Consider the following 27,498-nt stretch of genomic DNA (forward strand, 5'->3'; position numbering starts at 1 on the left):
TACATCAACGAGCAATTCTGAACAATTTAATTTATCACAACAAATTGAATTACATAGATATATCTATATCGTATATACTTAAATGTGTATTATGAACGTGTGTGTGTGTGTGTGTAATGTGTAAAGGCTAGAGCTATCAATAATTTGCAAGTCCTTTTTGTTTTTGGTAGTCAGTTAGAGAGTTCTTAGTTATTTATAGCTAGATGTTGTAGTCTTTAGTTGGTTGCTTACTCTAGACTAGTTGGTTTTTTATTTAGTTTGACTAAGATTTACACTTAATAATGAACAACACATTTATGTTTATTCGTAAGGTTGAGTTTTTGCTCTGGTTAAATGCCTATAAATGCCACAATTTCAAAGAACACACAGATTAAATGTCTCTGTATGCGAGTATCTCTTACATCTCTATCTATTTCTCTGTGTTTTTGTGTGTAGTCTGTGTTTAGAATGCCATTTAAATGGATTACACGTGTATGGTGTATTCTTGCCGCTCCTGCTCCTTCTTCTCGTGATACCTAGAGGTCGGTCGCAGGCTGGTTAGTTAATTTTAAGTTGCGGTTCAAGTTCGGGGTAGATAGACGCTACACAAGCATGCAACACAAGCAACAGTCAAGCACGAAATTGGGAAAGGGATCATTAGCCAAATAAAAGCCCACTCACACACCCATCATTTCATTTGTTTTGTGAGTGTATGAGTGTATGCATGTATTTAACTGTGTTTGTTTTAATTAATTTACCTTGCCAACAGTGAGGTTAATTCATCGCGATCAATTTTGGCCAATTGCGCCTCGCTGGTATTCTCCATGACGCGTTGCACCTCCAGATCCAGGGCATCCTGATCACTAAATTCGCGTGCATCGTGAAAACCGGTGGGCGGACGTAAACCGCCGGTCAAATCATTGTCTCCGCCGCCGCCGCCGCCACCGCCGCCACCGCCGTTGGCACCAGTCATGGCAGCTATTGAAGCGGCCAATGAGGCAGCAGTTTCCGCTTCAACCTCACTGTCTAAGCTGTGAAGAGATCATTGGCAAGGTCATCAATTTCCATTAACTTTTGCACAATTACACCGCATGCTTAACTATTTTCTTGCTAATTTTCTAATTGTTTTTGTTTTTTATGAATCTGATTTGGATTGGTTAGGGTTTAGGTACCTGAACTACCTGTTGCTACTACCAGGGCACTTTCGCCGTTCCAACGTGTGATTGCTCGGCTGAGCTGTGTGTTTGCGACTCCGTTGTCCAGAGCTGCGCTTCTCCAGGCCCATGCCCAGGTGACGTGGCGTATTCAGTCGTCGCTCTGGGGCCGGCGAGCCCTGATCATTGTTGGATTCGGTGCTCGAGTCGGGCCGGAACATATCTGCAAGATAGCAGGGATTGGGTGCGATCAAACGCCCATAAGCCCGTGCAGCATACGAACCTACGACAGCGCGTCCATCATTGCTGCGTGAGGATTTGCAAGGAACTCTATAGGTGGGCATATTAGAGAACTCGGTACTTGGACTGATGCTGGTGTCTGACTCGGATTCCGCTACGACTCCGGCATTGCTGTTCTTTGAGCTGCGTGTCCCAGCTGACTTCTTGGAGTGACCCGCCTGAGAGCCAGCCACAATTGTCATTGATTTGCTCAGCGTGGACTCATCTAAAGACGGACAAGATGCATGTTGTCGTTGCTTTAATTCGACATTGAGGGAGACCACTCACCGTCCGTGTTGTAATAGCGTTGTTTGTGCCAACTGGACTTGCTCTTCACATGCCCAAAGCCCGAACTGGGCAACAAAGGATAGGCAGTGGCATTTAGATTCTCGCCCTCTGGATGTCCGAATGTCTTAAACTGCATCGTGTAGTCAAGAGGTGTTTGGGCAGCCACAGCACGTGTAGGCGTCTTGGCTGGTGCCCCAGTTCGTCCGCCATTCACGCTAAATGTGGCATATGGCGAAATCTCGTACATTTCTGATTTGGTCACGAAACCCCAAAAGAAGAGCCAAGAATGTGGTCGTTTAATTGCCACCAAATCATGTGTAACACAGCAACACGTGCTACGATATAAAGTATATCTTGCATACCTGACTCGTTGCCCTTATCCACGGTTTTTACCGGTGAGGCGCTATAAACTTGCTGATTCCTTCTGTTCTCATGATCTTCTTTGAATTCACCGGGCAGGGTGCGGGATTCATAACCCTCTGCCATGGGACCACAAAGCGCACGACGATGTTTGATAGTCAAGGCACTAAGAAAAAAGTGGCGAAAACAATTTCGAGGTGAGTAAATATCCACTTTCTGGTTTACTCTTTGATGTGAGAGGTGGCTGTGGGCTCCAGTTAATTAAGGCTCAATTAACATTCACAGGTCATCACTGTGGCAACAACTCGAAACCCATCGACGAAACCCACAAAGCAATTTTCAACTCAAGTACTAATTCAATTCCCTTTTCCATTAACAAAAGGCCCACCCCCGCTCTCGCACCATCGTCGGGGAAACTTACATCGTTATGATGGCCATTGTGATTATGACAAGGACAATTAATGTCGCTAACCAATCACCGTTGGTTGGATTTGTTGAGTTTATCAGATTGTTCATCAAATCGTTTTCCGAGGGGAATACAGGAGGCGGTGGTATGGTGATGCCATCAATGCTCGTTGTGCTGAAATGATAATGCTCTGTCGTTTTGCCCGCATCATTGGTGGCCGAGATGCGCAGTTGGTACCATTTGGCTGGCAGAAAGTCGCAGAATATTAAATTTTTACGATTTTCCTCAGCATTCGAAATATCCGATGTGACAACTGTCCAGCGTATGTCGCCTGGGAGACAAGAGGCAAAACGAAATGGCCATCAGCCAATGGCAAATATATACAATGCAAAAATGTGTAAATACAAAATGAAAAACAATTCGAAGACAGACAGGAAAAAGGAGAGGGAGAGAGGGCGATACTGATTGCAAATAAAAAGAGTACGAGGAAATTGTATATTATACGCAACGTTGAACGCGACATCAAGTTGATAAATATTTATATATAGCAATGTCTGCAGATTGGTCAGTTAATTGAAAACAAAAATAATTGTATTAACTGTATTTAATTAATATTAACAAACAAGCCAGGGAAAATATTCTTTCTTTTTTTTTTTTTGCATAAAAGTGTCTGGATACTCTAACCGAAATAAGAACAAAATGTAAATTAAGTTTCATAGAACATGCTCTAAGCCCATTTAATCGAAAGGGTAACTTAAAACCCACCGAAAAAATGGGATAAATTAGTGCATGAGTGAATGGACAATATCCGTTTACTAATTTTCACTTACCCAACGGTCGATGCTCTATGGAGAAATGATGAATATCGCAGCCGCCATTCTGCCACGATGACAGCTTCAAATTCACACATGTCGCATTGGTGGCAATTAGTTCATTACCATTTGGCGCCTGGGAGGCTGCGTTTTGAATTGAAATTTGCAAGTGGCGATGGCCGTGTGGATGTGTGAGGGTGGAAAATGGGAGAAATAGAAAATGTGAAATGTAGAGCATAGACATTCAGCATGTCACTTCAGTAGAGTGGCTTTTGTGGTAAACTGGTCGATTGAAAGATTGGTCAGTCGATCGACACACACACAAATACTCACACATTTCTCTTTATACCTTGAAAAACAACGTACCTTTGCCTTTTGTCCAGACATTAATTTCCTCACTGGCCACACCAGAGCCAACCATATTGTGAGCGGACATTTTTATAATGTACTGATTTCCGCACTTCAGTCCCGTAATCGTGTAAGCGTTGTTTTCTGGCAGTAGCTCGGTTAGCGACCAACTTTCTCCTGCCGTATGATACGAGATGCTGTAGCCCTGCAACGGCGCTCCGCCATCATCTGGCGCATCCCAGCTGACACGTATGCTGTCAGCGGAAGCGTATTGCACAATGATTTGTGGGGCAGCGGGCGGCTTCATGGCAATCACCTGATATTGGATTTCGTCATTGCCAAAGAGATTGTTCGCCGTGCACGTGTAATTTCCGGAGAGGCTTCCTTCGACGCCTATCAAGGAAAATGTATAAATGCAAATACTAACTGATGTAAAATTTAATTCGAAATGCGATTAACTTACGGTGTATCTTCAAATTGCCCTCATTGGTCACCTCATAAAAGGGACTAAAGGTCACTGGTCGATCACGGGTTAGCCAGCGAGCACGAGGCGTGGGATTGCCCACTGCCAAGCATTCCAGGAGCAGACTAGTGCCCACTGCTTTGCGTACCAATTGACCAAATGAAGCTATGCGAGCAGGTGCTAAAGAGTGTCGAATATATATATAATTGCAAACATTAAAATTTTGCGGTAGTCACTTAAATGACGATTTTAATTAAAGCATAAACTCGCATCGACTGCGATGTTAGATACGAACCTCGCGTATTGGTGGCCTGGGCAACCACAGAAGTGGGCTCACCCTCACCCACTGAGGTTGACGCCGATACCCAGAACTCGTACATTTGATTCTCGGCCAGACTGCGTGCCTCGAATGTCACTGGATAGCCATTCTCATCCACACGCACCATGTGGGCTGAATCCAGCCAACAAAAAGAGAGCAAACAAACACAAGCACGGCAGAGGCATGGCAAAGGCATGGAAAAGCAGAGGTAGGTAGGCAAACAAACAAATCGAATACATAGATGAATGTCAGTTGGTCCTTTGGGGAGCCCAGAGGCTGCTCCACTACTGTCATTTCAATTCGGTTTCACTCACTTTTGGACTGACCCTTGCGGCCCGCCTCCCGCGCATACACCGTATAATGCGAAATGATGCCGTTGCGATTTTTCGGCGTCAGCCATGAAATTAAAATCGAATCAGCAGTCAGGGCAGCGGCCTTTATGGCAGACGGAGCATCGGGCACATCGTCGTCGGTTTGGCAATATAATGGCTGACTGGCCAGGCCATCGCCGCTGGCAGTGTAGGCCAGAACGCGCACAGAATAGTTGCTGGCCTTGTGTAGCGTATGCAGATAGGTCTCCAGATTTGAGGTTCGTTTGATTTCTAGCTTGGCTGGAAAGTCAACTGTGTAAAGGAACAAGAGAAAAGGCAAGAAAGATGATATAGATTATTAATTTGGGAAACGATTGGAGTTTTCCAGGCACTGGGCTTAAAAAGTAAAGACGAATCTCATCAAGTTCTAAGAAAAGCTAATTGAATGAAGTCATTTGAAGTGCATCTAATCCATTTGTCGCACATACAAGTTGTTTAAAAAGTTTACAAAGTGATGCTTTTTTCTTGCATAGAATATGCGAGTTCACATAAATATTTTGATATTCATTGCAAGTTTATTACGTTATTGATTTGATAAGGGTTAAGTCAGTGCCAAAATCAACAAACTTATCCTGGGCCTGGGTTGGGCCGGGGCTGGTCTGGGAATCATTGAACTCTATGGCAAAACCAATAAAGTCGGCAACAAACTCACTGCATTACATTGCCTTCTTACTTATCCCGAACACATCCCGGATACATATCTATGGCATTGCTGTTTGCACAGAGCTCTTCCACTCGGCGCAATATCAACAAAATCAGCGTCATAAAGTGCAAACTGCCAACCGCAAAATCTCAATCGATACACAATTTCACTCACTCCCACAGATAGAGAGAGACGGCTGGGTGGTGGTAGTGGATTGGAGTGGTCTAGGATCTGGGTAAATGCATATACTCACTTTGATGCACAATCGGGCGATATAAAATTTTATAGCCCTGTATGATACCGCCATGGAATTGCAGCGGCGGCTCTTGCCAGGAAATCTTCAGGCTTTGCGATGACAACGGCGTACAATTGACATTCTGTGGTGCAGCCTCTGGGACTGTAACGTAAAGTTAAAGTAGATGCGAAATGCGATACGGTTGAGGTTTGCCTTCAACTTGAACTTACCTCCCTCGGCGGTGGTTCCAAAGATGGCCGCACTCCACGGTCCAGAGCCAAAGCTGTTGATGGCCCGCACAGTTACCGCGTAGCGGGTGTACTTACGCAGACTCCGCAAAGTGGCCTTGGTGGTGGCCCAGCCACTAACGATTACCGACTTCAGTGAGTTGTTGACGACGCTAATGTAGTTGATGTTCTGTTTCTCTTCGCTGCAGTTGACGGTGTAGCCAATTAGCTCGCCATTCCACGATTCTCGGGGTGGAATCTGCCAGGTGACAATCAACTCGCTTTCGCCACCCGTCTGCACTTGCACATTGGCCGGGGCCTCGGTGGGCGCCTCCTCCTGTGTCTTGAGAACGATTGCCTCGGTGTAGGAGCTGCGCTCAATCTCGTTGATGGCTTGCATGCGAATGAGGAATGTTGTGGCTGGCGTAAGACCTGCCACTATGGCACTCTCTCTCAAATCGCTGTCATAGCTGCGACTAATGCTTGTCGACGGCAGACTCACATTGATGACATTCATGCCGCTCCAGTTGCCACCAGCTGCTCCAAGGGATGCGTGTGATTGCAGATATTTCAGGGCCTGATATTGAACAAGATAGCTTAGTACTGGCGAATTGCCGTCAAAGGGACGCCGCCAGCTAAGTTTGACGGTGCGAGAGCCGACTTCAAAGATCTCCAAATTGGATGGTGTGTCGGGACGTTCTTGTACGGCAAGATAAATGATTTGCTCCGCACGTCCATATGGGTTCTCGGCTACGCAACGATAAACGCCCGAATCATGGCGGTCCGAATGGGCCACGGTCAACTGTGAGTCCACACCCTTCTCGGTCTTCATCTCGGCAATGCTAAAACGAAAGTTATTCAAATCGATTCGTCCGTTATTGTGAGTCCAGCCAATTGTGATTGGCTCATCGCCTTTGGCCTGGCAATCCAAGGTAACAGGATCATTGCGACGTGAACTAATATTGCGTGCAGGTTGCTCAAAGCGGGCAGGTTCTGCATTTAAAGTAAGCAAATACAATGAACAAGAGAATGAACACACATGGAATAGTCTTTTGATTTAGTTTCTGCTGCCAATTACCATTAACATTGATGCGTATTATCTTCTTGAGACCGACTCCTATTTCATTTGTGGCCTGGCACATGTAATAACCCTCATCGTTGTCAGTGGCAAGATTCAGCAATAGCGAGTGATTACGCATGCTCAATGCCTTAAAGTCCTTGGAGGATTTGCCTGTATGCAAAAGCACATTGAAATCAGAATGCGCTAATTAATAAAGCCAACTCGGAGAGGAGGGCAAAAACAAAAGACTCTAAGCTATCAAATTTTAATGAACTCCTTCTGCTGCTCCTCCTCCGGCTGCCCGGAATCGTGATTGGCAAAACTTACCTTGCCCTTTGAACCAGGTAATGGCTGGAATTGGATATCCTTCCGCCTCACAATTTATCGATATCGTATTGCCCAGCATAATGGCCGTGTCCATAGGCTCGTAGCTCCAACGTGGGGCCACTGAAACGTGACCGGGTAAAGGCGCAACGCGAACAAACGAACGAACAAAACGAAACGAAACGGAATAAACAAAAGTAAACAACAACAAAATTAACAACTTTGTGTAGGTATGTTGGCTCTAAAAAGGGCAAACTCTGAGCTCAACTGGCGCACAAATCCTGTGTGATTTATTTTCGTGAAACAGCATCAGCAGTGAGACGCTTCAATAGACATTCGTGGCACATTTGCCGTTTCTGGCGCTTTCCCTATTCACTCACCTCGCACTTGCAACTCTGCTGTGTAGTTCACCTTGGCAGCCGCATTGCTGGCATAGCAGGTGTATTTTCCACTGTGCCTCGAACTGATATCCTTAAACACCAACAGCGAATAGAATTCCTCTTTCTTTTCCGTAATCTTGTAAATTGAAGGAGGAAAACAAAAACACACAAGCAATGCACAAGAAACTTTTCGCAGCTCGATATCTTGAAACTCACCTGCAAACTGCTGGATATTGTGCTCTCATCCTTTTTCCAGCTAAAGTAGATGGGCATGTCGCCGGAGGACACTGCACAGGTGATTTGGGCGCGACCACCCTCTTGTAGATTCTTAGGAAACTTGAAGGCCTCAATGACAGGCGGACCTGATGAGCGATTAGCCGAGACACACACACACACACACACACAAACACACATACACATTAATGGATCAACAAAGAAGGGTGTGGCCATTGCGGGTTAACTTACTGTTCACATTCAGTTGCATGTCGCGTCTCGCCTCCTCACCCGCCCGACTCCGCACAATGCACGTGTAGATGCCTTGATCCCGACTTGGCTCCACATTCTTGATGACAAGATGTCCGCCCTCGAGCACTGTGGCCAACTCATGGTGTATGCCTGACGATAATAAGACGTGGTAGAAATGCACCAACTCCTTCCCCTCCCCACCTTTCTGAATGCAATTTGTCTTACTTGTTGTCAATTCCTGATGCGCCTTCTCCCATCTAATTTGTTCGATTGGATAGCCGGCAAATGGACAATGGACAGTTATATCCTCGCCGGCAACAGCTTTAATCGGTCCAATGGCACGCACATACGGTGGTCCTGCAAAATTGTATGCAATGAAGTGAAATTGTTGAATTTATTAAATTAGTTGCAAAATGCAATTAGGCAGGACAGAGACTACTACTATTATGTATTTGCCCACATATGTACATATATACTCGCATGTATGTATATGTATGTACATATATGTATGAACGCTGCCCGAATGCCGAATAATTCCAATTATATTCATTTAGCACACATGTGACGTTAATGCATAAAATGCATCCTCTACACTCACAGTCTGTGTGTGTGTTCACTTTTAGTGCTGCTAATGCAACTCATTTCATTCGCAAATGCGTTGCATAAATTGCAATATTCATAATTAAACAGACGTCCCTTTGCTGGCGGCAAACAATGATGACGTTCAATGAAAGCCATCATCCAATGTTGGTGTTGACGATGGCCGCAATGCCGATGATGATGATAATCATTATCATCATTATGATATTTCACTGTGAGAGCCATCCCTTTGGGCGTGGCAAGCAAAATTGCTTTGTGGTCAGGGCATTTTCTAATCATTTTAGACACATAAAGCATTATTATCATTTTTTTTTTGCTTGGGCTGAATCTCCTTTTCTATATTTGATATTTATGTTGCTGATTTTATAAGAAATTCCTTATCGACTGAGATTAATCAAAACAATTAATTAAGAATCATTGAATCATGGTTAGCAATTAATGCAAACTTAGCAGTCAGCATGCGTAATATCAACCCATTTAGTCTAATAATGCACATTAAACTCATCTATTCAACTAGTGGCTAATTCTATTTGGGTGTCACACAATTACTTAAACCAGGGCCAAAGACTGCTCAAAACTAATTTGATTTATAATTCGTTTCTTGAATAGAATATATACGAAAAATAAACCAACATTTCGGGTAAACAACATCATCATTCATCATCAATACGTCCATTTAAATATTAAGTATACGCACAATGCGCGCACATACACACACACGTACGAAACGGGCACGACACATTTATAATTCGAGACGAAGTTGAGGCATATTCCTTCATCAATCATGTGGCATACAGGGCGTATGATTTATAAATGTCACAAACACACATACACACATACAGATACACACACATTCACTTATGCATTATTAACACATTAAGATTGTGAATGTGCAAAACTGCTTAAAATGCTAAAAAGTTGGAATTCCTGCCAAGAAATTGAGCTGGTCGCATCCTCCTGCCTTATCCTGACCCTCTTTGCCTCCTGTTTACATTACAGTTATTTACAGTTTATGCTGCTTGAATGTGACAGTGATTATCCTGTGCTGGGCCAGATGCCAGCTAAAGCTACGGGCCAAGCAATTCACACACTCTATATACGTGTGTATATACGTGAGGCAGCTTGTTAGCAGGAGCCAAAGCCGCATGGCATCAATGGATTGGCGGCATGTGATTGGAATGATGGCAGCATATCGTCAAGAGATTTTCTTTTGGCGCGCAACGAAGCATTTTCTGCTGAATGGCGGAGTTATTTTGCTCTTCCTCACACACACACATACGGCTTTATATATTGCTTTACTTTTCTCCTCTTTCTTCCAATCGCCATCGTTGCCTCTTTCTTTTATTTGCATTGTCGTTGCCGTGGCAGCATTTCCAATCAATGCCGCTTCCGCTGCTGTTGCTGCTACGACTCCTGCTGTTGCTGTAACTGATAATTCTACTTTGTTTGGGCCAGTAACAAAATTCATGGCTCAATGTTGGCAGCGTCTTTTGTGCTTTACATTGTTTGCCACACACAAGAAAAAAAAAAGAAAACGAAAGTCTTTGATATGTGCCAACACAATGATGGACAGCATTAAGAAGTTCAACATTTGTAAATCCCAGATACAGATGTGAGTGTACGTGTTTCTGTGTGTGCGTGTGCGTGTGTGCACGACACAATTGAGGCCACTGAATGGCCTGGATCGTAGTAGTCGTAATTGATTTTGCAAGCAATTTATCAACTTACCATAAACATTTAACCTGGCCGAATGCTGTACACTGCCCATCGAATTACTGGCCACACACTTGTAGAGGCCGCCGTCGTCTGGTCGCACATGTGAGATATTTAAATGGCTTATCACATCGCCAGACATGTCGACAAATTGCCCAATTGCAAATCGATGATGCAGCGAGACATCCATAATGGGCTGTGAGTCCAAAAGCCAGGCAAACTGTAATTGAGAAGGGGCCCAAGAAAATCAATATGATGCCAACACACAAGGACTATCCATTATTTGTGAGCTTAATCAGCAAATTGAGAACGCAATGTGCAATGTGTTTGTGAGTGTGTATGTGTGAGTGTCATAATAATGCATAAAGTCTATGAAATATTTCAAAGTGCAACTTTTTGGCTTTACTTACTTGCGGTGGCGGAGAGCCGCTGGCAGAGCACTTAAGCGATATTAATGGTCCCGGACGCACGTTCTGCTCAATGAAGGTGTAAATCAATTCGGGCACAGTGTCTAGTAAAAGCGAATGGAAGAGACAAGGGTATAGAATGAACGATGGCAAAGCCGATTTTGCTTCTGATAAATTATTTATATGGGGGTGTCTGTTAACTTACCGCCCAGCTTCAATTCGGCCATGGCCTGTGCACTGGCTCGCTGATTCTCGACAAGACATTGATAGACACCGCGGTCGCGTCGTCCCACATTCTGTACCAGCAACGAACTCTTCGACAAAAAGCGTATGCTATACAAGAGCATACCAAAACAAAAGTGTTAAAAATTTCTCATGCAAACTTTTGCCTCTCTCACACAAAAATGTACGAAGGGGAAAAAGCAGAAATTGACAACGTTGCACAAAAATTCGAGCAAAGACTCACAGCAATATGCCATTAACTCACACCAGTTTGTAAACTCGTTGTGAATATATAGGTATGTGTGTGTGTGTGTGTATCTCTGGGTATAGATGTGTTGTTGTTCTATGTGTGTGTGTGTATATATCTGCTGCCGGCCTTTTGTTCATTCAAGCGAAATTTGTTATTTATTTTATTAGCATAAGCATAAAAATTTCTGCTTGATTTGTAATGCTGATTTGCCTGCTCTCTTTCCCATCTGCCTTCTCTCTATCATACACTTATCCCAACAGCAATAGCAACAGCAGCAGCTGGCCAATACGAAATTTACACAGATATTCTTGGAAATATGTGTACATCTACAATAGGAGTGTTTGTATCTGTGTGTGTGTGTATGCGAGAGATGTTTGTTTGTTGGTTTTCCATGGCTCAGTTTGACCAGTCAGTTTGTTTGCCAGCTGCCGTACAAATTTCCCCATAATGTGGCTGTGCGTGCAAATTTTCGTTTGCCTTTGCCTTTAGTTCAGGGGCAGCAAAGAGTATTATGCTGATTTCATGTAATTTGCATTAAATTATCAAGATGTGTCCAACCCGTTGAAGCGAAAATATGCACAAAAGCAAAGGGAAGGACCTCTAAAGCTGTAGGCAACCAGAAGCTGGTAAAGATTTACATAAGATATGCCTAACACACACACACATTTACCTACCATATAGAATGGCCCTGTATACACTTGAAAGTATTTACCATATATGTACATATGTACTTATTTATGTAAGTACGTATGTATATTTAAGTGGATGGCTGTTTGAGTTACGAGGCCTTATCATTAAGTTTTGCAAATGCAACGCATCTCACATGCTTTCTAATTTACCAGCCGCTTTATGCATATCTCACAAATGATGTAATTTTCCATTAGCCACTTGATATGAGACTGCCCTAAAAAGTATGCTATGGATTTAAAGTCTACAGTCTCTCAAAGTCAAGCAATCAGAAACGTTCAGCACTGCCTTGTTAAACTATGGGAAAACATTGCAAAGCTTTTAAACAATCAACCAACGAGATTGTCAGAAAGTTGCTAAAATAATAGACTCGACAGAGAGAAATGTCAAAAATAACCAAATAAATGAACTGGCATATATGTATATAGATGAACTCGTTGAGAGCGGCCAAGTAACTGTGTGTGTGTTAGTGCAGGAGTCAGTCGCTCGTTGCCAGCAATATTCATCAATAATAATAATAATAATAATAACAATAAAAACCTTTTTCTATAGTGAAAAATGCCCCAACAACAGGCAGGGAAACAGGAGAAATGAAAAAGAAAAACTGCAGTAGCAATAACAAAAATCTACAGTGAATATTTTTTCGGCAACATTTTTGTGCAAAACTGGCAAACTGATAAAAATTGAAATCGGGCTATACAATGTTGCCATGTTGCATGGTTTCACGGTTGTATATGTTGGATTGCATGTTGCCCTCATTCTCTCTCTCTCTCTCTCACTCATCGCACTCTTGTACTTACTTATCCCTGCCAGTGGCTAGTGCATGATTCGCCTGCAGCGGTTTTCCATTGTGCAGCCAGTCGATGGCATCGATCGCTGAACCCGTTGTTGTACAATTGAAAATTGCCGTTCCGCCCGAATTGACAATTTGAACTTGCGGCAATATATGCACAGACACATACGAATTGACATTGAGGCGTATTTCGATGCGCTGCTCGCCAAACTGATTCGACGCCTGGCAAATCTGCAAATAGAGCAAACGTTTGAGATACAGACAGACAGAGAGAGTGGCAGTAGTAGTTGTGGTGGGGGGCCTTTGTTATGCCACATAAAGCAGACGAAATCAATCAGCACTGTCGTATATCATGCAATGCATGGCTAGGATAACCACACAACAAAACAAAATCCAGAAAAAAACCAAAGCCAAAACCAAACGAAAAGAATTATATACAATATTTGAATGCCATATAGAGTAGGGGGCAAACTAGTTACTGGTTGAATGGCAGACAGATCGACTGACAGACGGACAAATAGACTGGCTGACTGACTGGCTGATGAGCAGGCACTTGGCCTGTCAGCATTGGGTTTTATTTAGGTACTTACCCACTTGCCCGCATCGCGTTCGTCAGCATTTTTGATGAGCAACAACGTTCGTGAAAGTATCACACGCTGTGATGAGGGTATGGGATATAGAGCCACCGAATCGGAAACGCGATACCAACTGTAAGTCATAGAATGTTAAACCAAACTCTGAAAAACTTTTCGTATTGTTTTATTTCGTATATTCAAAGCAGCACACTGATTGCGCCCTAAAAACTAAATCTAAATGCTATTAAAGGCATTCACACAGACCCAGACCCAGACACAAAAGCCACACATTCAATCACTACCAAACTCATCTCACTCTCAGGCCATGAAATCGATAGAGGAGAATAAAATAAGTAGTAAATTCGCGCAACATCTTGATTGGCCATTCTAGCCACGTAAGCTCAGACACGGTAGGCGCACGCATAAATTTATGCTAAGAACACAAACAGAAAACGAAAAATTATCGCATTTCTCTCTCATTCATGGTAATCATAATAAGCCACGGGGGCCAAGATGATTCTGGCATGCCTCACATCGTTGTAAAATATCCCGAATATTTACCCCTCTATTCTTACTCTCTCCTTCAACGTAGAAAATACACAGAAAACAAAATGTATAAGGCAAAAGAGGGAAAAGTTTTGCGCTCTTTGCATGTTTTGTCGTCTGCTGTCGGTCTGTAATGTGTGTGTGTGTGTGTATGAGTGTGGAGGGATGAGGGTTATCCTGCCAAGTATCTTCAAGTGTTTAGAACAGCATGAAATTTTAATAAGCCTGGCTAAGTGAAACAGCCGGTTAAATTATGTTACCCCCAGAGTAAATGCAAGGGCAAGGCTTCTCTCTAACTGTTTGTTATTTTGTTAATTAGTTGTGAAGGCTTGACATCATGTTACTTGATATGTTTGTTTTATTGACTGCTTCTTTTGTCTGTTTTGAGATATTGGCTTTTTCGAAGTGTTTACCTCATTGTAAGCCAATCCATGAACTAGTTTGACACTTTTTTCCCTTTCGAGATTGTGGCCAAGTAAACAGAATGATTAAGTTACTTGTCTGGTCTTTTATTAGTTTGTTTATGGTCTATTAGCACGAGGCTAATGTGTGGCCCATCAAAAGTCACCTAATTAGTTCTACACAGTCACAACACTAATGTAACCCCTCATGGGTAATAAGAAAACATTTAAATGCACTTAAGTGCTGTCTATAATGAGCAAATTACCCAGCTGGCCAAGTATACCGAGACTATCAAGAGATTTTGCCACGAACACTCGTAAATGGCAGAAGTTTCTTTATTACTCACGTGAATATGGGAAATGGATTTCCTTGAATATTGCAAGGAAGATGGACATCATTTCCACGCTCAACTTGGATTTCCATTACTGGTTTCTGTGTGGTGCGCGGTGCCAAATTTTTGCTCAGCTCTGTAAAGGATTCATAAATAGAACTGAAGAGTTCTTAAATTTTAAATTCAACATTACCCTTGATTTGCAGCGTTACCGCATCGCTGCGTTGACGTTCACCATTCAATGTATTTGTTACCAGACAGCTAAATTTCATCAAACCATCCTCGGAGCGCACCGAACGGATGTATAGATCACCGGAGGCAGCTAGCACCACATAGCGACCCGCTGCAACGAAATCGTAACTCGTAATTCATAAAATTGCAATAGCAGCAACAATGTGTCGACAACAGCAGCAGCCACAGCAGCAGCAACACAAAAAGTAAAACGAAATCAAAGCATTTGCTGCACACGTTGCGTATACGTAACAATTTCCAATAAATGTCAACCCCGGACCAGAGTCCCATTCGCACACACACAAAGCATGGGCATACATAAATTTCAGCAGCAGATAAACACCCCACACACACGCGCACACAGAGCAGGAGAAGGCGAATATCCTTTCTCTGTCTCTCTCTTTCCATCTTTGTATATAAGCAAAAAATGTGGCAACACTCACCCACATCCGACAGATCCGGCAGTAGTATCTCCTCTCCACGATGCCAACTGGCCACGCGCACATAGGGACGTACATATTCCGGTATGGCGCACTTAATCAACGCCGAATTTCCCAAATAGACTTCAGTGTTTTCCACGTGCACATGGAATTGACGACGGACCACTAGGGAAAGTAGCAGTACCAGCAGTCACAGTCACAGTACCAAGAGAAACAGAAACCAGAGCAAGACAGTTCGTTATATATAAAACATATATATATACATACATCTATCTGTATGTTTGTATGTCGGGGATATGTGAAAAGGGAATAAAAGTCAACAAACGTTGACTGTCTGCCCGCTGGCGTAAACTGCGCATACAGATGAACGCATAAAACGCTTTCCGACAGCGTTTCGGTCCACCATCGTGGCGGGGGCAATAAACGTGGCACAACAATGCAAAAATGGCAGCAGTTTAAATGAATGAAATTGCTTGAAATTACATGCAAAACGGAAGTTGAAGAGCAGACAAAACGACTACAAAAACCGAAAAAGAAAAAACAAACGCGAAAATTCAAAAATGAAAATGGTGAGAAAACCCAATGACTACTACATCAGACGTATAAAGTGAGAGCAAGATAGAAAGAGAGAGAGAGAGAGAAGAAGTGAAAAAATGTGGACAAAATGATACACAGGGAAAATGCAAAGTGTAAATATTGAATGAGATTTTAAGCGACTATCATGCATCGTTGGCCCTGCCTGAATGCCAGAAGCTCTGAGGCCTGATTGTGTGGCTATGTAAATGAAATCAACGTTGACAGGAATGGTTCAACTCTTTTCGAGGTCAACGGTTAAGAGGTAAAGTCAATAAAGAGACTGAGCACTCACTCTCTCCATCTATCTATCTATCTGTCTGTCTTTCTCTCTTTATAGCAATGCTCTTAAGATGATTAATTTAATTAAATGCAGAAAATACTCCAAGGGAAAATGAAAAGAAGAGAAAAAGTAATTTTGTTCATGTCAACAAGCGCTCAATCTCAACTCCAAGCCACAGTGTGGCCCACGAAAAATGGATGGATGGATGGATGGTTGGGTGGATGCAATGGTAGTAGTGAGATAGGTATAAATGATGTATGGGCAGAATTCAAAAAAAATAAAAAAAAGAACTAGAGCACAGTTGACATACACAAAATCGTAAAGCACGTCAAAAATGGATGGATGCCTGGTAAAAGGCAAACGCAGCAGCGGCAACATCCTCTCTTGAACGTGCACAGCTTCAAAAATGTTGTCAACATAATGCGCTGAGCTTTTACCAGCACTCCAGCCACATTCAACCGTCGACCCGCCCCTTGGGCAACTCAGCAGCAGCGGTTTGCTGTGCATGTTATTGCTAGTGATGGCCCACCCATTACCCATCCACCCATTACCGTAGCATTTGTTGGGTGCCCCATAGTCCGATAGCTACTTTAGTCTACTTTACGCTTACCTGCTTGCACCTGCACATTCCGACTCAATATGGTGCCCGCCTCGTTGCTGGCCCGGCATCGGTAGGTGGCTTCATGCACATCCGTGCGATAATATTGCGCCAAAAATGGTGGGAAGTGCAATGTGCCATTGCCAGATATTTTTCTAGAAAAACAGAAAAACACACACATACATACATAGACAGACACATAATAGAACAGCCGCAAAATGCAATATTTTAGTGGGTAAAAGTCTTGGGGGGATTTCTCTCATGCTATTTATTTATTTACATTGAGACCAAAAATGGAATCGAGTAAAACATAGTCGGGGCGTTGGGGCGTCGAGGAGTGGGGTGTATCAGAAAATTTGTTGCTCCAAAGCGTCCAAAAATGGCAGCCACTTTGCTGGCAAGCATTTTTATGGTACTACTATATGGAGCGAAAAGTGTAAATTTACATAAAAATGCAATAAACGTAATGCTCTGCGATACGTTGTAAGTGTGGTATACTTATACACACAACACATATATATATACATATATGTATATAACTATATGCACTATATCTAATATGTATGTAAGTACCTAAGTGAAATGCAACGGCCTAAGCCTCTGTTGGTTGCTTGCAACAAAAGATACAAAAGCTGCTTTGGGCTAACAAGCAAAATGCTTCTTCCTTCTTTTATACAAGCACTTCACTTGGCAAATGTTGAATTTCTGTTGAAAGGATGATTTCTTTTAACTATTTGCAACAAACTAAATGTAGTAAGCACTTCAAAGTTACCACTCGAGAACGGTGAATAGAAGTCTTACGAAGGTTGCAATTTTTAACATTTTGATTTTATTTTCTATATGATATTTTAAGGATATCAATTAAATTGCAAGACATAATTAAATTTTAGAACAATTTTCACTGATTAATTTGGTTAGGGAGATTGCTTGTCCTGACTTATTCCTGACTTGATTTCATTTCGTCATTAAAAGACTTCAAAGAAAATTATCTTAAGAGGAAAAGTGCTTGTTAACATTTTCATAGACCCCTGACATCGTATGGTAATTGAAAGAGAATCTCAAGTTTCACATAAGAAAACACAAATTGTAAGCCAAATGAATGAATCGTTAGTGAATTCCTAATGAAAATAGAATACTTTTCCATATCATTTATTGATTTTGCACTAGAGTGACTCTTGTAAATTTTGTGTATAGTAAAATCTGTTTCAATGAATGTCGTATGCAAGATTTGCTTTAATACTTTTGATTAGCTTGGGGGCTTAGCAAGCAAGGCAAACATATCAAGTGGCCATCACATAACTCATGCAAACCACATCAACTTCAACTCCAGTTGCAGTTGCAGCACAACAGCAACAGAAACAACATCAACAATAATAATAGCAGCAACACAACTCCACATCAACTGTCCGCTAATCATCTGAGTTGCGCCAAGCTAACAAGCTACCAGTCAGTCGACTACGACAACGTTGCGGATGAAGTTGAGGACAAAAGCAACAACGACTGAAACGACTGCTTCTGCCATTTGCTGCTGCTGCTGCTTCTGTTCTTGTTGTTATTGCTGTTGCTGTTGTTGCAGCCACATCAAAAAAACTTCATCAAGCGTTGTTTTTCAAAAAAAAAAAAACGAAATGTTTAAGTGCCAGCAATTTGTTTACGTCTATTGCGTTCGCATAGAGTTGAGAGGAGCCCACAGGATGCTTAGAATGAAACCCAGAATTCACTGTACTATGGAACAGACTGTGATGTTGACGTCGGCGACGGCGACGGGCAGATAAGTGCACGTCCCATATTCACGTCACTTGAACTCAACTATGCTCTTTAGCAGCTTAAAATAAATTTTTGTTTTGCTTCTATGCGATGCTCTCAGTTCGCGTCCGAATTTTTATTTTATTTTCCTTTCGTTTCCTTTTTTTTGGAGTTTAAACATACCAACTGACACACACACAGACGAACACACACAGATACAAACAGTGTAATGCATAAAAATGTATCTCTATGTGTGTGTGTGCGATCACGTATTTCGAATGACATTTCATTTTGCAAAACATAAAAATTCTTTTAGTAAATTTTGTTGCCATATTGCGATGAGAGTTTATACAATTTTATATGCATATTTATTTTTAGCTCATGCTCTATGAAAAGTTCACTTTATACATGTATATATATATTTTTTTTACGATTTATTTTGGCATTCGCTTGATTTACCCTCTTGAAATCCAGATGGACATAGAGTATGTTGAGTTTAGCCAAATATTATTAGAGGGAGCCATCTTAAATTCTAAAACCTCTTTTATCCCTTTTTGGCACTTTAAAAAAGTTTTTAAACATTGAAAATATATCTTGAAACTGTTAAGACTTTTCGGAGTTAAAAAAATTTAACTGGCTTTCGGAATCGTAAAGGCAAAAACTTGGTTTTTAATTTCAAGGCAACATTTTGTATCTACATTTAGAGAGCTTTTAGCAATAGTGTGTCGATTTGGGCTTTTATATTCTGTCATCTGTAAATCCTTTCTGTTTTTTGTGAGGTATTTTGTAGTCCATGAACCAAAAATTTTATTTCTGTCTATTATTGTTTTATTTGGTACTCTTTAGGCTAATCCGCTTAAGAACCGCCATGGCAATGATATGAAAAGCAATTTATTGGCAAAATCAACAAACGAACCGTATGTGAAACTCTAATCAAAACAAGCAACCGCATATAAAAATGTGTTAATTGAGTTGGGTTATCGCTAATGGATGAAGGCAACAAATAACCACAAAATATACAATGATTTCTGATAGATGGACCAGAGAGATTCGCCTGCATATGAGTACATATACATACATCCGTACATATATCTGAATAGTGTGTGGGATTAAAATACTTGTCTGGATTAATGCTAGACTGAATGGCGATCCACACAGACAAGAGTATATACAGAAATGTTTCTATATATGCATTTAAGTTGTCAGCTGGCATTAACATGACAACACAGCTTTTTTTAATATTTTAAATGTTAACAAAAGGGCAGACAGAGGAGACGCAATGATGTTGATGATGATGAAGGGAGAGCAGGTCCTGTCCTGACAGGCACTCTGCTGATATATGTTGCTGCTTCAGTGCTGCTGACTGCCAACCACGCATTACTCTCATATAATTTCTTTGGCCTTTTCAAACATTTCCTTTTGTTGGCAGGCTCTTTAGCAACAAGAACAAAAGCAAAAAGGAGAACCAAAAAAAAAAAAAAAACAAAAGAAAAGTATTATGAAAAGAAGCCTTTCATTTGTGTGGTTGTTGGCAATACACTTGGCTCATGGAGCAACATTGATTTTCACAGCTCTGTCTGTGCCTTATTTCCATGCAAGCTGACTAAATGTATTGCAACAATGTTAATTAAAACCACTTGAAAAATACCTTTAATTTTAGCCACACAAGTCGAAGCCGCAACAATGTGACTTCGCCTGGCACAGGAAGCCAGTTATTGCAACAGCAACAGCGACACCCGCTTATTATTACCCATACGCATAGTTGAAGCGGTTTCAGACCGCAAAACTTACCTCAGTCCTGGCACTTGTGTTGCCAGCGTGCCATCGCGTAACACCCAGGACACAACCGGCGGTGGATTCCCATGTGCTGTGCAGCTAACCTGTGCCCCACTATCGTTCCCGAAGAATAGACGCGGAGAGGGCTCCAGCAGAAATGTGGGTACACGTAAGCCGCTTGTGGCTAGAACGTACCAGGGGGCCAATACGAGCAGCAGCACTAAAGTGAAAAAGAGAAAGAACGAGGAGGGGTTATTGTAACCAGTTAATTACCAGCATTGTTATTGTTTAGTTTGCTTAAAACTTTAATGCAGTTGCAGCTCCTGGCTATTGTCTCTCAGTCTGGCGTCTGTGTGTATGTGTGTGTGTGGGGAGTGTGTGCGTCAAGTGTAGAAGTCATAAATGCGGTTAATTTGGATTCGGTTTCATTCGCATGCCGCAAGCATGCACTTGATTCGCATTTAGGCAGCACTTGACTGCGTTGCAGTAACTCTTACGTTCTTCGTCTCCTTAGCTATACATTTGGTTTTTACTGGTACTCACCTATTTTGGCCTGGTTTACTATGTGCTTGACTAAATCCATTTCGTTGCATGTGTTGTTGTTTGCTTAAATGTGTAGGAGAATTTAATTGAGGCAAATGTTCACTGTTTTTGTCTCTTTGCTGGTTTTATTTTATTTTTGGTCCTCGAATCACTCTACACATGAACCTGGCCTGGCCCTTTATTTGCTTCTCTACAGATATTTCAAAACTTCCGCCGTTGTCCTTGTTGTTGGGAAAACATCTATGTACCTGTGCATGGAGTATGAAAATCAAAAGTTCATTTACATATGTTTTGTTCAACATGTTTATATTCTGGCAAATAGTTTATTTGTTGGTAAAACATTCTTCTTGCTGGCATAGAAGGAAATTTCAAACGAAACTTCAGGTTTTCATTTAAAGTGCAATGCTAAATTTGTATAAACTAATTATAATATTTAAATGTTGCCAGTGACCAATTGAAGTAGTTAGAGTAAACCAATTATCTCATCCTAATGTTGGTATTTGAAATTGAAAAAGATTCTCCATGGTTTACTTAAACTAAAAGATCTTAAATAAACACAATTTAAAATGATGTGTAAATACTTTCACTACTGAAATATATAAAACAAAGATTCCTTACAACAGCTTTTAAAATGCGTTCGAGCATTGTATCTGAAAATCTTCAAACCGTTTTCTAGTCTTATCAAGTTAAATACAAATCTCTAACTATTTATGCCAAGTTCAAATGATTCTCAGGGAGGTGGAGAATCCGCATGAGTCGTTGTTAACAATAGCAAACAAGTACACACACACCCATTCACCCCATACGCACACATACAAATCGTTCGTTTGCATTTGCCGTAGAACTCTTGGGTAAATACATTTAACGAGTATTTATGAGGGAGCATACGAAATGAATGACTTTTGCCATCATTAAATTTTATTTTGGTATGCCAAAGCCTCGACAACAATGAAGAAGACATAAACATGTTTTCAGGTCGAGCACTTGGTCTCGTAGGAGGGCGTATGGTAGTGGAATGGATCTTTGGAGATGGCAGCAGCATGGAGTTCAACAGCCCAGCAACAGAACAGTTTGTTCGAATCCTTTTTACAAATTTTCGGTGCTCCTTGGGCCCCGGCCAGGCACTTAGCTTAGCGACTAAATAAACATCATCATGACACCCATTAACAGTATTGGGCAAGGAAGGGTAGGATGTGAGGGTCACACACTCAAGGTTTTTTTTCCATGTTTGCAACTTGACACCTTTTCATCAAAGGGGCCATATGTGAACGCTTCTCGCTTTGCACCGTATTGCTTTGCTCAGTCTGTCAGTGTGTGTGTTTGAATTTAATTGAGAATTTAAAATGATTTGTTTATTTTTGCAGCATCTTTTGTTGAACAATTTGCCACGAGCGTTTCACTTCTTTACTCAGCACTTGGACGGCGTCACATAGTATACGATATATAAAAGTGAGAAGGATGTTTCCGCCTGCCATGTCAGAGTGTGGGTGGGTGGGTGTGTGTGTGTGTGTGTGTGAGGGTCTATGTGTGTGAACGTACGTGTAGGTCTGTTTGCCTTTCATTTTTAATGAGTTTTTATTTTCCACGCTTTTGTGTGTCGCTCTTTGGCCCGTCTAACTGTCTGGCTTTGGCTTCATTTGGTGCTCTGTTAAGCGGAGAGGAGCAATGAGAGAACTCCAGTCAGCTTGGTGGAGAGGGGATTCAGTCCGTTGTCAGGATATACAACGTCGCTTACTTTGTCTTGTGTTTGGTGTCATAACTTCTAACTGCCAGCAAATTTGACACTAAATGTGTGACAACGCTTTAGATGCTTATGTCTCTGCGGTTTCTAAGTGAGTAACTGAGAGACCGACTGGCTGAGAGACTGAGTAAAATGGTTGTTGATGATGGGTTACCACATATAATAACAGGGAAAAAAAAAGTTTCTTGTGATAATCTCTAGCTTTGCGGCTACAAAACTTTTCTATATTACATCTAAATCCGCAATTTCTGTTGCACATCGTATTTTGACATAGCATGACAAGGGATTGGAATTCTCATGGGCGAGTCTCAACAAAGACTTTAAGATTTTTGGATTCATTTAATTACTTCTTCAGCTTTAAGAAATTTGGAAACTTCCAAGGTATAGTGAAAAATTTTAATTCAAGTTTAATTTTCCTTTTTCGAAAGGTTCTTCGTAATGTAGCCAATTTCAGCAAGGCAATCATTTGTGGTCAGTGATTGCACAAAAAAAGGAAAACAGAATGAAAAAAAGGTGAAAAAGAAGCAATACTCAATTTAGATGTGTGTGTTGCTATCAAACACTGTGCTTCTACCCCTTGTCTTTGCATTTGCTGTATGCACCTTGAGCACACAAGTGGGTTTTGTGCTCTGAGGTTGGTTTTTGTTTCGGTGTGAAAGGCTTTAAGTGCTGCCATCGCCACAACAAACAGCAACAACAGCAACAGAGGCCTTCATGTGTTTCAAAGGCAACCAAGCGTAAATGTTGGTAATGGGCGTGGCTGAGGCTAAACGTTGTTGCATCCGCCGAAGGGCCACGCCTCCATCCGGTGGGCCGGTGATGGAGTGAGGCAAGAGCATAGGGCGTCAAGCAATAATTTTTCTTGCTTTTGAGTCGAGCTGTTGAATCGTTTTAATGCTCGTCACCTGGGATGTTTGTTTGGTTCCTTTCTCTTGTGTACTGGTTTGGGGTTCTCTTCTTCTTGTTCTCCTTCTGTTCGTTTAGTGCTCTGTTGCTACATCCTTTTTTCCACTGGGCAAAATGCAAAATGTGTTGCATACCCGAAGGCGGATGTGTTTGCGTTTAGCGTCGCTTGACAGCTTGGCAATTTATGTGCTCAACTTCCTGCCAGCGACGAAAAAATTTAAAGGCAACTTTAAACAGTATTCCAGCCCAGCCCAGCCCACAGTGCAGGCACCCGGCAATTTCCTGCCTGTGTCACCCACTTCTAGCCCTGGGCTCGAGCCTAATGTGAAACGCCTCAAACAATAGATCCATTTGCACTTCGCATTTCGACTGAAGTGCAACTCTTTTGGCTCACAATGGCTCGGGGTCTCGCAAGCCAAAGAGCATCCGTGGCGGATAGATATGGAACAATGGACCTGGTCTAGCTGTGGCTTGGCCAGGGCGAGTTGGTGGTGGCAAAAACGGAAATTCAAAGGCGACGAGCCACCTAATAACATTTTCCATCCTCTCAGCACCATCCTTGCGTGTCCTACAACTGTTTGGCCACCTTTTATATTACATCAATTCGGGCACAACAATTGTCGGAAAATGAAAAAAATAAGGCAAAGCAACAAAATGTAATGGTCGCGCATATTTTTCCTCGACTTTCTATTGTTGCTGTTGCAATGGTCCGCAACGCGGCAAAGGCAGCCTGTTAGGGGGAAGCCATCGTTTCACGATGCTGCATTGTCACATTGACTAACCCTCCAGTCGGGGCTGGCATTTTATCTTTGTTCAGTGCTCGGCCCTCGGGCGTTTCTGAGAGGGCCTTTGTTAGGTTGTAGCTGTTGTGGCCGTTGCCGATGCCGCTGCCAATGCTGTTGCGGTGAAGTCTTGTTATTATTATTATGAATAAAGTTGACTTTAGTGTCTTGTGTTGACGACAACAACAACAACGACAACGAAGATGATGATGATGCTGGGTATGATGACGATGATGGTCGCTCCGGTGTCTAACAAACAAATTTAATTGGTACGAGTGCTATGAGCAAACTATGCAAAAAGGTCCTTAAAATTACTTTATGCTCTGCCAGATGATGTGGCTCGATGACAAAGATATAAAGGTGTTAATGAACCCAAAAGTAATTTCAAGATAAATTTAAAATTTTGCAGCAACTTTTTATGTTCTTTTAGTAAGTAAAAATTAATTAGGCAGTTTAATGACGATCATATGATAAAAGTAGGAAGATTTAAGAAAAACTAATGAAACAATTCAAATAAGGTGGTTAGATGAACTTCTATATTTTAAGTGAAAATAATTAGTGATAAAAGTCTCATATATTGAAAGGTAAAAAAACTAATTTGACCATTTAGTATATATGGTTAAACTGAAAATTAGAGATTTGACTTCCAAGAAAGGTTCCCAAGTCAATAAACGGCGATCCAGATAAGTAATATACCAATCATAACATAAATCATAAATAAACTATCGTGAATAATTGGTCTAGATCACATTGGCCACTTTTCTTGTTAGTAAGAAACAAAAACAACTTGGATAAAAAGAGCTTTGTTGGAGTAGATTCGTCATACTTGATTGAATAAAAAATTAGATTAATATTTTATTGCTTCTCACTGAATACATAGTTTCATTGAGATATTTTGGCAATTTTCTTGCACTTGCTTTGATTTCTTTCACTAACTGTCTGCTTCCCCCCATCACGTTTCGTAGCATTCGATTGGCAATCGGTGTACACAAACATTTTCATAGATTAAATTTTAATAGCCCACAGCTGCTGAAGCAATACGAATGCCAATGGCAAAGCAAGCGGCTATGCAACCTTTTTGGCTTATCACCGGATCCAATGCATAATTCAACAGTTTTGCGAATACCACAAAATAAAGGAAAAAGAAAGGCAGAAAACAAAAGCCAAAACACACGAATGCGAATGGCTGGACTCGGAGCAATCGAGATGTAGAGGCAAAAACCAAATATAAGTGGAAACCATTGAGATTTGGCAATTTGTGCAAGGAAAAAGCTTAGCAAGCAAAAACTCGGAACTCAATTTGGTTAAACCAAACATAAGCAACAAACAAATATCAGTTGAAGTTGCAAAATGAAAATTGCAAATCATTCAGTGAAATTACCTCGTTATCTTTGGCCACAGGACGCGACGCAGCGGCGTTGCTGGAACTGAATCCTTTGCCAGCTAACAGTTACATTGAGTTGTCTGCCATAGAATTGTGATTTTATTATTTTTGGCAGATTGCCCGTGCGCACATACAGAGTCACTCACACTCACACACACACACACACACACACGGTCACTGGCACACTAAAACTTCTAAAAAGTCACACATATGTTGGCAGCTAACATCCTGGAATTGGTATAAAAACCATGGCATATTTAGTGGTTGCATTCAACAATTGCCAAAAGGTGGCAAGCAAAAAGAAAAAAATGTGGCCAAGCACGAACGGCTAAAAGGAAGGAAGAAAGAAAAATAGTTGCGGCCATAAATTATATGCAGTGCATAGACGTGAAATTTTTATGGACTGTGACTAGTCTTCCTTTGCCATTCCCTTTCCTCTGTAATGCCATACGTTTATTTTTTTCTTCTTTTTATTCCCCACATTGTCCTGTTTGCCATTGTTGCCGCAATTTTATCACACTTTGATAATCGCATTGCAAATGCTTTACTTTCATGTCAGAGCGCTGACAGGGCCAGGGCCATTCGATTCAATTTGCTGCTGGTTGCCCCGTGTCCCCCACCCATCGACACGGTTCCCGGAGTGCTCAATAAATTTTCACAAAAAAAGTCGCTTATCGCTTATGTTGCTAAAATTTTGCATTTTCCGTTCTGTTACTTTTTTTTTCTTCACCAAGCGTTGGCCTTTTCAAAATTGATATTTCACACAGCTTCGTTCTTTTTTTTTTTTTGTCCCAAAAACCTTTTCACACTTTTTCCATTAGCCATCACTTTGCTGGCCTGTTTAGCGCTCAAATTATTTCACCTTTTATTCAATTTACTTTATCCGCACACAGCGAAGTGTATGGATGTGTGTTCAGCTTCCGGTTCCGGTTCCGAAAGGAAGGAGCTTGTGTGTGTGGGAGGGATGGTCGATGGTCTGAAGGGTTCGTTTATGCTACGGGCCAGGGCAAATCCACTTTTGTTACATTTTTTATGAACACATTGGTGCGGACAAATAACCCGTAAAGTCAGTAAAATCCACGATAAAACCAAACACACTCACACACACACACACACATGTAGGAAAACGCGTTCATTCACTTGTGTGTGTGCGAGTGTGTGTTAGGCTAAATGTCAGCAAACAAAATTGTATTGCATAGTTTTAGGCAGCGCCGAGGACACAACGCAACATTGATATCCCTTTAGGCACACGGTCATACACAACACTCACACAAACACACATGTTGTAGCCACTAACACACACACACACACACATCCAATGGAAGGGGTCGTCCCTTTACGTTCCCCAAGGCGATGGCCCCAGCATCCATTAATGGTTTTTCCATTAAATCCCCAAATAGTGCCTAACACACTCACACAATCACACACACACACATACAGGCACATCAACTATCACTCGAATATAAAAACGTATGTGTATGAGTGTGCCTAAGTATGTATTAGAATGCTTAACTAACACTAATATACTCTGGCCATAGGCGTTCGGCACTGACAAAAATTTTTTGCAATTTCGTCCGCTTAACACGTCCAAACAGTTCGAAACGCCGGCAATGACTGAATTCTGAAATCGTCCTTCGCTGCCAGCGTCACTGCCTGGCTGTGCCTGGTATCATCATCCTCGATTGCCAGCAGCAGCAGCAGAGTCAGAGTGCCTTTCAGTTGTTGGGTTTTATCTCTGTCAGCGTAATCGTCGCTAACCCTTCGACCCCCGGCCTTCCCAAACAACTCAAACTCACAAAACCTTTAAGCCTCATATCAGACCAGTCTACTTCCTGCTGCCGCTGCTCCTGCCACTG

General features: G+C 41.7%; 1 protein-coding gene across 4 annotated transcripts; it reads right to left on the reverse strand.

Annotated features, from left to right (window-relative positions):
* Nucleotides 1–422: 422 nt before the first annotated feature.
* On the reverse strand, nt 423–27,245 carry Dscam3 (Down syndrome cell adhesion molecule 3). Of its 4 annotated transcripts, XM_068299612.1 has the most exons (33): nt 27,160–27,245; nt 25,640–25,722; nt 20,830–21,077; nt 20,302–20,506; nt 16,777–16,919; nt 15,314–15,475; nt 14,833–14,982; nt 14,655–14,775; nt 13,376–13,493; nt 12,793–13,016; nt 11,039–11,166; nt 10,837–10,937; nt 10,442–10,646; nt 8,339–8,470; nt 8,114–8,263; nt 7,865–8,010; nt 7,649–7,784; nt 7,272–7,391; nt 6,963–7,115; nt 5,888–6,877; nt 5,676–5,819; nt 4,723–5,031; nt 4,385–4,540; nt 4,090–4,269; nt 3,645–4,019; nt 3,297–3,422; nt 2,482–2,797; nt 2,063–2,226; nt 1,701–1,949; nt 1,417–1,638; nt 1,161–1,356; nt 738–1,010; nt 423–533 (listed from the first exon to the last, which is right to left on the reverse strand). In XM_068299612.1, the coding sequence occupies exons 3-33, from the start codon at nt 20,867–20,869 to the stop codon at nt 464–466; spliced, it is 6,204 nt and encodes a 2,067-aa protein (XP_068155713.1). In that variant the 5' UTR covers nt 20,870–21,077; nt 25,640–25,722; nt 27,160–27,245; the 3' UTR covers nt 423–463. The 4 variants fall into 4 exon arrangements, with proteins under 4 accessions (XP_068155713.1, XP_068155714.1, XP_068155715.1 ...); XM_068299613.1 differs by lacking the exon at nt 27,160–27,245 and having other exon boundaries at nt 423–515; nt 25,640–25,969; XM_068299614.1 differs by lacking the exon at nt 27,160–27,245 and having other exon boundaries at nt 423–581; nt 25,640–25,968.
* Nucleotides 27,246–27,498: the final 253 nt, after the last annotated feature.

This window comes from Drosophila tropicalis, unplaced genomic scaffold, assembly GCF_018151085.1.
Source record: "Drosophila tropicalis isolate 14030-0801.00 unplaced genomic scaffold, ASM1815108v1 contig_878, whole genome shotgun sequence".
Classification (NCBI taxonomy): domain Eukaryota; kingdom Metazoa; phylum Arthropoda; class Insecta; order Diptera; family Drosophilidae; genus Drosophila; species Drosophila tropicalis.

Coding starts and splice junctions, on each gene's coding strand:
- Dscam3 (XM_068299612.1), bottom strand. CDS start 20,869: ATGGATTTAGTCAAGCACATAGTAAACCAGGCCAAAATAG. Junction 1,639..1,700: donor ACGCTATTACAACACGGACG/GTGAGTGGTCTC, acceptor GTCCGTCTTTAG/ATGAGTCCACGCTGAGCAAA. Junction 1,357..1,416: donor TGATGGACGCGCTGTCGTAG/GTTCGTATGCTG, acceptor GCTATCTTGCAG/ATATGTTCCGGCCCGACTCG.